At 45.4% G+C, this 14,676-nt stretch overlaps 1 protein-coding gene across 3 annotated transcripts in view; it reads left to right on the forward strand.

Moving 5' to 3' along the window:
- The window catches only part of ATM (ATM serine/threonine kinase), a 3,174,581-nt gene that overhangs the window by 523,260 nt on the left and 2,636,645 nt on the right, over positions 1-14,676 (forward strand). For all 3 annotated transcript variants that reach the window (XM_044072618.1, XM_044072619.1, XM_044072620.1), the window contains one exon: positions 7,986-8,084. In XM_044072618.1, coding sequence (XP_043928553.1) covers positions 7,986-8,084 — 99 coding nt within the window. The remainder of the gene's footprint in view (positions 1-7,985; positions 8,085-14,676) is intronic.

Raw genomic sequence — 14,676 nt, forward strand, 5'->3', positions numbered from 1 at the left:
CCATTGCTAATTACTTCTGTGCTTTAGTTTGCAATGTTTCTGTCCTGTGTTTGGTTCTACTTTTTTTCTCTTCTTGTCAGTTAGTTTTGGCTGGCTGTCATGTCTGATAAACCAGTTCCTGAGTTTAAGCGCTGTACTTGTGAGCACAAAATCTTCAACCAGGATGCCCACAAGGAGTGCGTGTTTTGCCTGGGAGCTGATTAACCTACTTGACAGAAAGCACTAGAGTAAAGGTCTTCTGGTCAATGCTATCATGGTGGAGACGCCCACCAAGAAAGAACTGGCAGAGGAGACTGCCAATGTCCATCCTCCAAACAAGGAGTCCAGAGCGTTGGACAGAATTGGGAAGCGCTTTTACACCTCAGCAACTTTTGCACTGAGGTCATTAATCTATTTAGTTCATTTCACTCGGCTACAGAGGGACATGGTCAAAGAACTGACAGCTTCCTTCTTGAAATCCATGCCTGCGGAGGAATTTAAGAAAGCTACTACCAAGCTGGCTACTCTTTCATTCATCACCAATTCTTCAATGAGGTTAATCTTCCATACCACAGGGGATACCTCACGAGCAGTCGGTTAAGGACTTTCCCTTAGGGGGCATGTCTTGATGAGGCTATGTGATTTTGCGGAGCCTTTAAAGGGTTGTTTGTCAGTGCCCATTACTATGGCTCCTCCCTTTTGTTGGGCTTTTGGTTAGAGACATCCTCACCAACAGCGAAAAGGACGGGAAGACCCTTTCTACTGTTGCAATCAAATTTTCCACCCCCCCCCCCCCCGAGGTCATTTTCCAGTACCCAGCATGGGGCAAGGAAATGTGGTTCCACAAGTCCCAAGAGCTTTCCAGGACCTGCGCCGAGAACCCTCCTCTAGAAGCAGAGGAGGAGGGTTTGATGGCAGATGCCACCCTAGAGGCAGAGTGCGTCCGCAGAACCAGTGCTTTAGAGAATCCCCTTCCCATAAGACCTGCCAGGACTCCCGAGGCGCTACCAGATTGTAAATCTCTGGAGGCCGTCAGAGGACGATTAGCTTTGCACCCTGAAGCCCGGATCCAGTTAACTCAAAACTGTTGGGTGCTAAGCATAATATCCAGAGGCTATTATATTCCCTTTTCCCTTACCCCTCCAAACTCAAGAAACCTCATACACGTCACCCAGTCAATGGGAGTAGGCAGCGGAGGAAATTCAGCAGCTGCTGCAAAAAAGAATTATCCAGCAGGTCCCAACCAGAGAGGATTTGGAACTTACTCCAGTTATTTTTTAGTCACGAAAAAGACGGGACCTAAGACCTATCCTGGATCTCAGAAAATTAAACAAGTACATAAAGAAGCAAGGTTCTGAATGGTTACAGTTCAGTCCATTCTGCTGCTGTTGCACAAGGACAACTGGATGTGCTCGATAGATTTCAATGACTTATCCTATCACATCAAAGTAGACAGATGCTCCAGGAGATTTCTGCTGGGAGCCAATCATTACCAGTTCAGAACACTGTCCTTTGGATTCACCACAGTCCTTTGGGTGTTTACCAAAGGCCTGGCAGTGGTAGCCACTCACCTGAGGCTCAAAGGATTCCAGTTTCCATATGTAGAAGATTGGCACCTAACCACCCCGTTTAAGCATGGACTGAGTCAGTCCAGGGACTACTTACTCCAGTTAGCACAATCCCTGGGCATCACCGTAAATGTTAAGTTCATGCTGACTCTAGTTCAGAACATAGAGTTCATAGGTACACAGCTTGATACCAGACAGCAGATAGCTTCTCTTCCCCTACACCATATAACCATTCTCAGAAATCAGGTCCCGCAGTTTAGTCAGTCAAGCCTCCACTGGTCATCTGATCTTTCAGATCTTGGAGTCCATGTCTGCAGCCATCCTATTAGTGCCCCTGGCCAGGTTCTTTATGCGGGTTCTACAGTGGACTCTAGTCAATGGTCCATTCTGTCTTGGCCCTGGTCTCTTCACCTCAAATTTACGCCCTTCTGCAAACATCATGGCAGTTGGTGGATGCAGTCCAACAATTTTCTCCTTGGCAGACCCTTTGTCAGTGTTCCTGCTATAGCCACTGTGATTACGGACACTTACCAGTTCTGGTGGGGGGGGGCATTACAATGGGAAGATGGGCCAAGGCACGTGGTCTACACTCAAGACCAGTTTGCATATAAATGTCCTAGCGATGAGAGTTGTCCTTCTGATGTTGTAAGGCTTTCAGGATGTTCTTCCTCTAGGGACTATTGCAGTGCACACCAGCAACATGTCAGTTGTCTGGTACATCAACAGGCAAGGGGGACCCTGATCTTACCCCCTGTGCGGGGAGGCCATGAGAGCGTGAGTGGGCAATCTCTGATTGCAATACACATACCGGGGGAAACCAATGATCTAGCAGACAGACTCCGCAGATCGCTTCTGATTCCACACGAGTGGTCCCTCATTCAATCAGTAGCCAACATAATCTTCAGCAGGTGGGGGTCAACCTTGCTGCGACCTCTTTGCCTCTCCCTTCAATAACAAATTCAGCAAGTTCTTTGCTCTGATCTCTCCTCTGGGAGAGTCCCCAGGGGATGCTGTAGTCTGTGACTTGCCCCCAGATCTCCTGTATACCTACCTTTTTCTTTCCACTTATTCCCAAGTTTCTCCAGAAGACAAACAGGTTGAAGAGCTCTGTCATCCTCATTGCCCACTTCTGGCCTCTCCAAGTGTGGTTCCCCTTCCTATTGTCTCACCTGACGTATCCTGTCTGGATACTGGAACCCACTCAGGACCTTCTCTCTCACCTGTCAGGGATCCAACGCCCAAATCTTCAAACCCTTAAATTGACAGCTTGGGTTCTTCAATTCCAACTTTGATTAGACAGTTCAGGCTTGAAGTCCCCGGTCTGGAAAATTCTTCTAGCATCACAGAAGGCTTCCTCTAAGTAGGTGTACAATAGCAAGTGGAAGAGGTTTGTTGTTTAGGCTACCAGCAAGAACACTGATCCATTCTCAGAACATGTCTCAGACGTGTTGCTGTTCCTTTCTACCCTTTTCAACAAGGGTAGAAATGAACAGCAATACGTCTGAGACAGGTGGTGAGAATGGATCAGTGTTCTTGCTGGTAGTCTAAAGCACAGAAGGCTTCCCCTAAGGAGGCGTTGCAATAGCAGGTGGAAGAGGTTTGTTGTTTAGGCTACCAGCAAGAACATTGATCCATTCTCAGCACCTGTCTCAGACGTATTGCTGTTCCTTTCTACCCTTTTCAACAAGGTTGCTAGCTTTTCCACTCATCAGATACAATTAGCTGCTATTTTAATTTCCACACCACTAGTCAAGCTCGTTCCTTGTTTACGTTCATGCTATGTAAATCCTTCATGAAGGGCATTTTCTTTTTGAGGCCCCCTGTTTAGAGATCCTTCTCCTCCTTGGGACCTTACTCTGGTTCTGCAGGCATTGACTCAGGGCCCCTTTAAACCAGCAGCTACTTGCAACATGAAGTTTTCTATCCTGGAAAACAGTTCTCTTGGTAGCTGTCACTTCTGCCAAGAGGATTTCTGAGCTTCAAGCTCAGTCTTGTAAGTTTCCTTACATACTGTTCCATAAGGATGGTGTGTCTTTATGCACTAATCCTTCTTTTGTGCTTAAAGTGGCTACAGAAAGCAATATTAATTAGCCCATTCAACTTCCAGTGTTCTTTCCCAAATTTTCTAACAAAGGGGAGTATGTTTTTCACCTTTTAGACATTTATAGACAGCTTCATTTTTATTTACACAGGACCAAGCAACACAGAAAGTCTGATCAGCTTTTTTATAGACTTTTCTTTGAGCAGACTCTGACGAGCAGTGTTGAAAGCTACCTTAGCAAGATGGATCTCTGATTGTATCTCCATTTATTCTTCCAGGGGGTTACAGTTACTTAAAACCCCTAGGGCATATTCTACCAGAACCATGACTGCTTCCTCAGCTTTCTATGCCAGGACTTCTATTGATATTTGTGCAGCAGCTACATGGTCCAATAATCACAATTTTGTGTCTCATTACAAGTTGGATGTTATTTCCAGGAGCAGGGCTTCATTTGGTTCGATGGTGCTCCGGCATGTCCTTCTATGAGGGCCACCCAAAGTTGTCGTATCTGGGGACTCTGACCCTGTCATGAGGGTGAATGAAGGAGACAACATCAGATTAAAAAGTTATGTTTTACCATAACTTGGCATCTGTGTTGTCATTAAACGGAATAAGTCCAAAGGCTGGGAAAGAAGCGAACCAAACCAAAGATAGCTCACTTAAAACTTTATTTGAAAATAAAACAAAAATAAATGTCATCAAGCACTTTCGCCTGGATAAATACCAGGCTTTGTCAAGATAACTTGTTTTAAAAATCACAGGTTTAAATACTACATTCAATAAAATCACATGACCAGTGTCTCGTAAATTAGGTAATTAAAATAATCGAATAATTAATTGAATCACTAAAAACAAGCCAAATAAGTTGAATAAGCTGTCTGAAACCAATTCAGTTATAAATAATAACAGTACTTTTAAAACCTATTTAAGAGCAAGCAAATGCTGGGAACCTCATTAACCAACTACAAAAACTGCTTGCTTAATGTAAGTAAATAAAGTTTTTATCTGTGTTGTCATCCTTCATTCACCCTCACTTTCCCATCCAACCATCCCCCTGCCTTATTCTTGAGGAACCTGGGCGAGCTCAGGACTGTTAGTCCTATGTCTGAACCTCTTCTGCAGATCTTTTGTGGCATGACTGGTTTTGGCAAACTTGATCTGAGGTAGTTGGGTGGATGCAGGGGATTGTGGGTGTGAGGGAGGGACTTGACATTTGGATCCAAGTTTGTGGAAGTGGCCGAGTCGGATCCTAAGGTCTGATCGGAGACCCTGTTGTGAAGATGAATGAAGGAAAAAAACACAGATGCCAAGTTATGGTAAAACATAACTTTTTAATGTTAAGTTGTCTATCTCACCTTCATTCTTGCTGGATGGGTTCGGAGCCGATCCTCGGCTCCGACTCGGCCAATGCTAAAGCTCGAGAGCTAATTCCACCGGCTCAAGGCTCCCCTATATCCCATAATGCTAGGCGGTAACTACCCAGATCTCGTTTGCCGCTTAGCTGACGAGGTGCTTTTCTACCGACTCTGGCAGGTTAGTGAAAAATTATTCTATTTTCACAATCTTTAGACCCCTATTACTTTCTTAGTATAACTGTTAGTTTTTATTATCTTTTCCTTGAATCGATTCACCTCTTTTGCCCATAATCCCTCCCTTTATTCCCCTTTAACTTTAGGCCTTAGGCCCCTTCCCCTACTTCTCCTAGTCCTTTAGTGTGACTGGAATTTTATATTTTCTTAAAGGCCTGTGTGTGTGTGTGAGTGTTTTTATTACTTAGGCCTTTACTATGTCTAAGGACTCCAAGGTCTCAGGCTTCAAGAAGTGTGACTCGTGCTGTCAGAAAATGTCTCTAACAGACGGTCACACTTCTTGTGTGTATTGCCTGGGACCTTTGCACCTGCAGGACTCATGTGCTGTGTGCCATGGTTTCAGCCCTAGAGTCCTGCAGGAACGCAAAAATAAATTGATTTTGCGTGGCTTATTAAAGCCTGAAGGCCCCCCGACCCGGTCTGTGTCGGGGAAGCCTTCTAAGACTTCCAGACAGTCGGCTCCGGCTTCAGAGCCATCCTATGGAAGCATCAAAACTGCTTCGATATCAGCTCCAGCTGGAGCTGATGTTTCCAAGCCTCATACTATTACCTCGGCTCCGGCCGGAGCCGAGGCTCATAAGACTCAGTTGGCTCCGATACTTTTATCGGAGCAACCTTTAAGAAAAAGATCTAGGTCTCCCTCCATCGGCTCCGTTCACTCGACACCAGGGTCCCCTCTTCTTTCGGAGAGGAGCCATAGATTGCATTCCTCATGGTCTTCCAGGCTATCTGACCACGATTTGCAAAGGGTAGTGAGTAGACTTCTCAAGTCCGAGGCGCTGGCCCAAATGCTTCATAGCCCGACTCATCAGTCAGTGGCTATTTCTGTCCCTCAATGTGTTCCTCCTCCGACTCCTTTGAGCTCGGAGCCATGACTGTCAGTGCGTCTGATCCGATACCTTCCCTTTCGGCTCCGTCTGCTCCGATCTCCTCTTTGGAGGGATCTCGGCACTGAGCTTCCCTCGTCTGCTCCGGGGGGGGCGAGTGGCATCGGACCCTTGTCCGACCCCGCTCTCCCTCTCGGTGCTTCGGCGCTGGTGAGTTCGGCTCCCACATCGGCCTCGGAGCCGTCCCTGTCGGTGCCGGGGGGTCCTGGTCTCTTCGGAGCAGGGACCTCCGGCCTTGCCCGATAGGGGTGCCTTCGAGGTCATGCGGAGCGTGCTAGAATCAGTGTCTGCCCCACAGTCGGCTCCGTCAGCCCCTCCATCATCAGTGCCTGCGGTGATTTCTACCCACACCCTTGCTTCAGACCACAGAGAGCCAACTCCTCAAGTTTCCCCGTTGGGAATTTCCTCCTCTACCGAGGCCTCTCCTGACCCGGTAGGAGAACCCCCTAGGAAGAGGCAGTGCAAGAGGAAGCACATTGACTCCCCTGAGTCTATCACCTCTGACACTGACTTAGAGGAATCTGAAGGTTCCCCTCGATCCCCCTCTGAGGATGTCTCCTTTGCTGACATCCTTGAGATCCTGAAACAGAGGGGGAACTGGCCAGCCCTTAACCCTTCAGAGGATGAGTCAGTGTACCTTGTGGCGTTCGGCTCTCGACCTTCTACCTCCTGGGTGTCCCCTCCCTTTGACCCCCTTATGGAAGTGGTGGCAAGGAAGGCCTGGATGGCTCCTGATTCAGTGGAACCCACCCCGAGGAGGCCGTCTAAGTTTATTATTGCCCCCTAGAGAGAAAGATTTTTTATCTAAAGGCGTCCCCGTCGATGCCATGGTGGTGGCCGCAGCCACTAAGAATGAGTTAGCCGATCCTTCGGTACCTGTCCATCCTCCTAATAAGGAATCTAGGACCATGGACGGGTACGGTAAGCGGATGTTCTCATCAGCGACCTTTTCAATGCGGTCGCTGAACTACTTATGTCACTTCACTCGTCTCCAGAGAGATTTACTCAAGGATATGAGTGAAGAGGTAAAGGATCCAACAACTGAGGGGTTCCAAGACAGAATGAACTCCCAGTTGGCAACCCTGAACTCCATCGTTAACTCCTCCATGCGGCTTATCTCATATGCTGCGGATGGGGCGAGTAGAGCCGCAGGCACAGGCGTTGCCCTACGACGTCATGCCTGGATGCAGCTGTGCAACTTTGCGGACCCTTTCAAGGCGTCCTTCACCAATTCCCCCTTTGATGGATCATCCTTGTTTGGTCCTCAGGTGAAGGATACATTGACTAGGTGCGAGGTGGAAGGTAAGACTCTCTCTGCCGTGTGAGTCCGTTTTTCTACCCCTTCTAGGCCTTATCCCAAAGGTCAGAGGGGAGTCTCATCTGACGCACAAGGTTGATTCCCCCTCTAGAGGCAGAGGGGGGAATAACAATAGACGCAAACATATAACAAACATGCTTGAGGGGAAAACAAACCAGCGATTCCCTTTTAAATTCATGAAGGAATTTGTGATTATAAATTGCTTTACTGCAGTGGAACAGTGTTTACTTTATGATTCTTTGAGTGATTAAAATGAGAAAGCTAAAGTAAATGTGTGTTAACATCGTGCTCATAAGGGTAAAGCATACTGAAACCATTATCTGTAAAAGCTATGGCTGCCTGTAAGACTAATTAACTCCATTAAACACTTGTTTTTTTTTTTTTTTTTTTCTGTAAAGACAAACTTAAAGGAAGGAAAATGGCATTGTCTTTAAAAGATGACAATCTATAAATACTGTCATATTTTGTAGAAATGAGTTTGGGTGGTGTGATATATTACTGAGAAGATGGGAATGAAAAAGTTGCAATAGAGTGAAAATGTATGATAAATTCATTTTGTGTATGATTAATTAATTTTGTTTCATTCTCCCTGTCTCTCTTTAGGGAATTTCCTCACCTTCTTGTTTCAAAAACTCTTGTGGGCTTGACCATAAAGGATAGTAGATCTGGTGTAAATTTTATGAACCCATTTTCTAGTGAAGGGTAAGTAATTGTTTCCATATTGCTTTTACTGTCTGTTTTGCTTTTCATCTACCGTTGTTGAAATGAATGAAAATAAAAAATGCAACATTTTAAGTGAGTGCTGGCATTGTTTAGTACCCAGACCAGATTTAAAACTATAAAATAGTTAAAAATGTTACTTTTCACTAGGCCATTGAAATGTATGCAGTGTTTGAGTTTTACAGTCTGTTTTTGTCTTTTTTGTATGAGCTTTGTTTGTATTTTATGCTCAAGTTTATAATAGTGTTTTTTTGTAGATGTTCTTCGTCTCCCATTGCTGCAGTCCTTACATATGGGTAGTCCGCTGTCCACAATCGGCCCGAATACCAAAGGGCTAGAACCGGCGTCGGTCATCGGCGCCCGAGACTGACGTCAGTACGTGCCAGTACAAATGCGCATGACCGACGCCATATACTCAGTCTTTCTTGCCGCGTGGTCCTAAGCAGAAGCAGCCTTTTGCAAGTGCCGTTGCGCGTTCTGGAATTGTCGGTTTTTGAGTTTCAGACCGGAGACCAAGTTGGGCTAAGTACCCCGTTGGGGACACTTTTGTCTTTTTCTTGCCTCAGTATTGACGGATGTCAGAAAAAGTTAATAACTGTATTTCTTGTGGGAAACAGATTCCTCATAGGGATTACCATTCACTCTGTATTCCTTGTTTAGGGCCTGAGAACGACGTGGTTGGGTGTCGCTTTTGTGCTACTTTTAACAAGCGTACTATTAAACGTCGGTTGGACTGTGCTAGGCTTGTGTTTGGTAAACGTTGTAATTACAACATGCCGTCGGATTCTCTGACGCCTGGTTCTTCTAAGAAACGCAAAGAGAAGGCTTTGCGGTCCAAACAGGATGAGTCGTCCACTCCGGATGCCGGTTCTGTAGAACCACCGAATACTTCAGCGGCTCCTTCTGAAAGTTTACCTGAGTCTCAAGGGGAGCCTTTGTTACTACAGGAAGTGGCTTCTCCTGTGTTAGGCCAGGCTGAGGGTGCTTCTCAGATGTCGGTGGTTCCCTCCCCTATTAGGGTAGTTAGGCCTCCTCCTTCTCAAAGCAAAAGCCATTCTAAGTCTAAGTCTGCCCCTGCTGGTGCTAGTCCCCAGGGTCCAGCTCCTAGGAAGCACATGTTAAAGATGGCTGAAGATTTGATAACTTTAATTAGGGGTTCTATGCCCCCCCCCCCGAGAAGAGGCCCAGGGTACAGACAGAGTTGGAGGGTTTGGTTCAGTCTTCCAATGAGTCAGATTCTTCTGTGGAAGAACTTCAGGATTTCCCTCCCTATTCTGATTCGGAGGCTGAGGACACTACTCCTCTCGTCCCCTCCAGAAGATTTTTCTTTCTCTGAGACTTTGCATTCCATGAGGGAACATTTCAAATGGGAAGGCCAGGATTATTCTGATTCTCGTAAAGGCTAAGAGAATTCTTGTTTTGCCTCAGCATAGGCCCTTGGCTATTCCTCCTGTACTGGATGTTGTTCAGGATGTATTTTCTGAGGCTGCCCTTAACCCAGATTCTCTGCCTCCTGCCCCGGTTAAACCAGATAGATACTACAGGGTTCTGGAAGCTCACAAGTACTTATATAAGAGTCCTAGGGCTGATCCAGAAACTATTACTCAAGGCCCCAAAGGTGTTAGGGCTTCTGTGGTTAAGAATCCAGTTCCTCTGGACAAGGATGCTAGGGTCCTGGATAGGTGGGGTAAAAAACTGTATACCTCTTCTACTTTGGCTATGAGAGCTTTAAATTGTCAGTTTCATATGCTCAGGTATCAAAATTATTTGCTGGGCCAATTGAAATGTAAAGTTGATGCTTTAGCTGAAGGTATTGAATGTAAGGAGTTTCAGGATTTAGTGCATGCTTCAGACCAAGTTGGTAAGCATTCTTTGCAGTGTGGTTTTGATGCTTTACAGGCTTCTTCCAGGGTGGCTGCTACTAGTTCAGTTGTTCGCAGGCATGCCTGGCTTAAAGATCAGACCTTGTCAGAGCATGTTAAGGCTCGAATTATGGATGCTCCTCTGCAATCTGATGTTCTTTTTGGCCCTCCAGTAGAGTCAGTTTTGAAAAAAATGGAGGAAAAAGCTAAGTCTATGCAGACGGTTAAGGACTTTTTACAGGTTCAGCCCCCTAAGTTCAGTAGAAATTGGCCTGCTAAGGGATGGTCTTTCCCCTCTTCGGATTATCAATCTAGGGGCAGGTCGAGGCGAGGTAGAGGTAGGGCTTCCTCTCAGGGCCCTGTTACTTCTAGGACTTTGAGTTCTTCTACCCTTTCTGCTGGGGAGGGCAGGGGTCAGTCCTTTCGGAAACAGACCCAATGACCTGGGTCTTCAGCTGCCGGACTCTGCCTTGCTGGCAGCTCCTCTAGGAGGAAAACTGGGACTTTTCAGAAGGAATTGGCATTTGGTTACCCAAGACAAATGGGTATTGGATATAATAAATCGAGGCTACAAATTTTATTTTCACACATTCCCTCCTTTCAAAGGTATGCCGGATGTGCCTCATCAGCAAAGACTGGAAGCACAGGCACAAATTTCTTCTCTGCTTCAGTTGGGAGCAATACAGGAAGTACCTTCTGCAGAAAGGGGCACAGGGTTTTATTCCCGTCTTTTCTTAGTGCCAAAGAAAGGAAATACTTGGAGACCAATTCTGGATTTGTCCATTCTAAACACCTTTCTGGAAATTCCAAAATTCAAGATGTTAACACTGCAACAGCTGTTACCTATGCTGGGCAAAGATCACTGGATGGTGACTCTGGATCTCAAAGAGGCCTATCTTCACATTCCTATCAGGCCCAGTTGCAGGAAATTCCTGAGATTTCGGAATGGGAATTTGCATTATCAGTTCTCTGCATTGCCCTTTGGCTTGTCTACTGCGCCCAGGGTATTCACAAAAGTCCTGGCTCCAGTAATAGCTTTTCTCAGACTAAAAGGAATTCAAATTTATCCTTATCTGGACGACTGTTTGATTCTGGCTCAAGGCAAGCACGAACTTCTTCAACATCTGCAGTATGTACTGACAGTTTTAAGATGCCTAGGGTATTCTGTGAACGAAATAAAGTCCAGTCTAGTACCCTCACAAGAGATCAGTTTTCTGGGTGTAAGACTGAACACAGCTGCTCAGATGGCATTTCTTACCCCGGACAAACAAAGAAATCTTCACCTATACTTCCAACAGTTATCAGTAATGTCCAGGCTGACTGCAAGGACAGTCCTTCAAGCCTTGGGGTTCATGGCATCTTGCATTCTAGTACTTCCCAATGCCAAACTGCATATGAGGAAGCTGCAATGGTATCTCAAAAGCGTTTGGACTCAACACAGCCACGATTTGGACACTGTCATTCGGATTCTGCCTTGCATTCAGAAAGAATTTGTGTGGTGGGCTCAGGAATGTCACCTAAACAAGGGACTCTCTGTGACCCAACCAGAGGCAAGTCAGATATTAACGACAGATGCCTCGGAGTCAGCCTGGGGAGCTCATTTCACAGGAAAATGGATTCAAGACCTTTGGCCCCCAGAGCTACTTCACTTGCATATCAACATGAAAGAGATGCTGGCAGTTCAATTTGCTTTGGAAGCATTCAAGGGCCCACTTCAACCAGGACTGGTGTTGATTCGAACAGACAACACAACTGTCATGTGGTACATCAACAAGCAGGGGGGAACTCATTCTTACCCTCTTTGCAGACAAGCAATGCTGTTATGGGAAACTGCTTTAAATCTGCACATCACTCTTCGAGCACAGTTTCTGCCAGGAGCACAGAATTCTTTAGCAGATGTTCTGAGCAGACAGATTGTGGATCCTCACGAATGGAAGTTGGACCCTCAGGTATTTCTTCAGTTGACCATGGCTTGGGGAACTCCAGACATAGATCTGTTCGCTTCTCCTCTGAATTTCCAACTGCCACTGTTTTGCACAAGGCTGTTTCATCCAACAGCCTGGAAAATAGATGCACTATCCTTCAGTTGGAGCAACCTTCACGTGTATGCTTTTCCTCCCTTGCCTCTTCTTCCAAAGGTACTGTTGAAAGTCAGGAGGGACAAACCTTGCATGATCCTTATAGCACGGATTGGCCTCGTCAGCATTGGTACCCTCTGTTGAGGAGCTTAATTCATGGGACACCTTGGCCATTACCACAGATTCCTCACTTATTGTCTCAGGAAAACAATCATTTTCTCAATGTCAGGGTGCAATCCCTACACCTGACAGCCTGGCGATTCTGTTTTAAAGAAGGAGGGCCTTCAGCTCCCTCAACAAGTTTTGGATGTTATTTTGGAAGCCAGGCGACCTAGTACTCGAAAGGTTTATGCTGATAAATGGAAGAGATTTTTTCTTTGGAGTTCAGCTAAAGGCTTTGATGTCGAATTGCCTAATTTGAGTTGTACATTGCAATATTTGACTGTATTATTGGACAAGGGTTTGTCCTTCTCTTCTGTAAAAGTGCATGCTGCAGCTATTTCTGCTCACTATGATTGTGACCCTCCTTTGTTTTCACATCCATTGGTTAAACAGTTTCTTAGAGGGGCAAAGAATATAAGACCCCCACGAAGAGCTCCTACTCCTGCCTGGGATCTTAATTTTGTTTTGGAAAAGCTGACTGCCTCCTTTTGAACCTGCAGCTACAGTTGAATTGAAGTTGTTGTCTTGGAAGACTGCTTTTTTGTTGGCTGTTACTTCTGCTAGAAGGTTATCTGAATTACAGGCCCTCATGGCAGTGGAACCTTTTCTGATTTTTCACAATGACAGAGTTTCCTTACGTACTAATCCTACTTTTATGCCTAAAGTGATTTCTAATGTGGCATTGAACCAATCTATACATTTGCCTACTTTTTATGCTAACCCCAAAATAAAGGGAAAAAGTTTTGCATTCTTTGGATGTACATAGGCAGTTAAGGTATTATTTGAGCAGAACCAAAGAGTTCAGAAGATCTCAACAATTATTTGTTTCTTTTGCTTTGACTTCACAAGGGAAAGCTGTCTCGAAACAAACTATTTCCAAGTGGATTGGCCATTGTATTGCTTTTGTTACTCTCATCATGGAAAGGATGTTCCAGTTGGGATCAGGCCTCATTCTACTAGGGCTACGGCCACCTCTACTGCTTTTTGAGAGGGGTAGCTACTAAAGACATTCTAGAGGCAGCTACTTGGAGTTCTGTACATACCTTTACAAAGCATTATCATTTACCTCTTTATTCTAGGTCTAGGGCTGGGTTTGCCACTGCAATCTTACAGGGCATGTTAGCAGCTCCTAATGCTATTTAGTTGGCCAGCCTCCCTTTTTCCGTTGCTCTGGGATTCTACCCATATGTAAGGACTGCAGCAATGGGAGACGAAGAACATAGTACAGTTTTGTACCTACCATAAATGTAGATGTTCGAGGATCTCCATTGCTGCAGTCCAATTTTCCCTCCCTCCTTCCCCCTTTTTAGGTTGGGTTTTGGGTGGTGTTTTTTGCATTCTGGCATCTGAGGCAAGAAAGACTGAGTATATGGCGTCGGTCATGCGCATTTGTACTGGCACGTACTGATGTCAGTCTCGGGCGCCGATGACCAACGCCGGTTCTAGCCCTTTGGTATTCGGGCCGATTGTGGACAGCGGACTACCCATATGTAAGGACTGCAGCAATGGAGATCCTCGAACATCTACATTTATGGTAGGTACAAAACTGTACTTTTTTCATCTTTTATGAGCCCATTAAAGTTGTGCTGGTATGGCATTGTCATGTAGTATGACTGACATTGATCATTGTGATCATCGTGACTAAAGTTTATCATTTTCTTTTTACTTTCTGGGCTCTATTTTACAGTGTCAAATTTTTGTGTGGAGTAGGCTTTCATTGGCGAGGACTTAAATAACAGACATTGAGCATTTCTGTAAAGGGTAGTGGATATTGTATTGTCTGTAATATCCTACCACTGCTGTTGACCTTTGTTCTTTCATGCTGTTGACTTGTCTTAACTTGATTGATTACTTGGCTGCAGTCCATACTCATTCACCATTTTTTATGGATTAAAGTATGAGCCATTTGAGCAGTGAATTTTCGTTATGTATGGACTAAAGTCACCAGTGAAACATGGTGATTCTTCAGTTCCTGATTGTTGTTTATGTGCTGTTCCTACATAAACTAGTTCAGTGTTCCTGCTATGGTGATGTAGTGCTGTGGGCTACTGCAAATCCCCTGTATAGTCTGCCTTTGCAAGCCCACAGTTTATTAGATGTTCTTCATCTCACATTGCTGCAGTCCTTACATATGGGTAGTCCGCTGTCCTCGGTCGGCCCGAATACCAAAGTATTAGGCTGACGTCGGTCAAGGCGCTTAAAACTGACATCAGGACGTCAGGGTACAAAAGCGCATGACCGACGTCATTTCCTCAGTCTTTTTTGCCGCATGGTCCGATGCAGAAGCAGCGTTGCAAGTGCCGTTCGGCGTTCTGAAATTTTCAATTCGAGTTTCAGACCGAATCCAAGTTGGCTAAGTACCCGTTGGGAATATTTTGTTTTTTTTCTTGCCTCAGTGTTTTACCAGATGTCAGAAAAAGTGAATAACTGTATTTCTTGTGGGAAACAGATACCGCATAGGGATTATCATTC

Source organism: Protopterus annectens, chromosome 5.part0 (genome assembly GCF_019279795.1).
Source record: "Protopterus annectens isolate FY-2018-M chromosome 5.part0, PAN1.0, whole genome shotgun sequence".
NCBI classification, from domain to species: Eukaryota; Metazoa; Chordata; order Ceratodontiformes; family Protopteridae; genus Protopterus; species Protopterus annectens.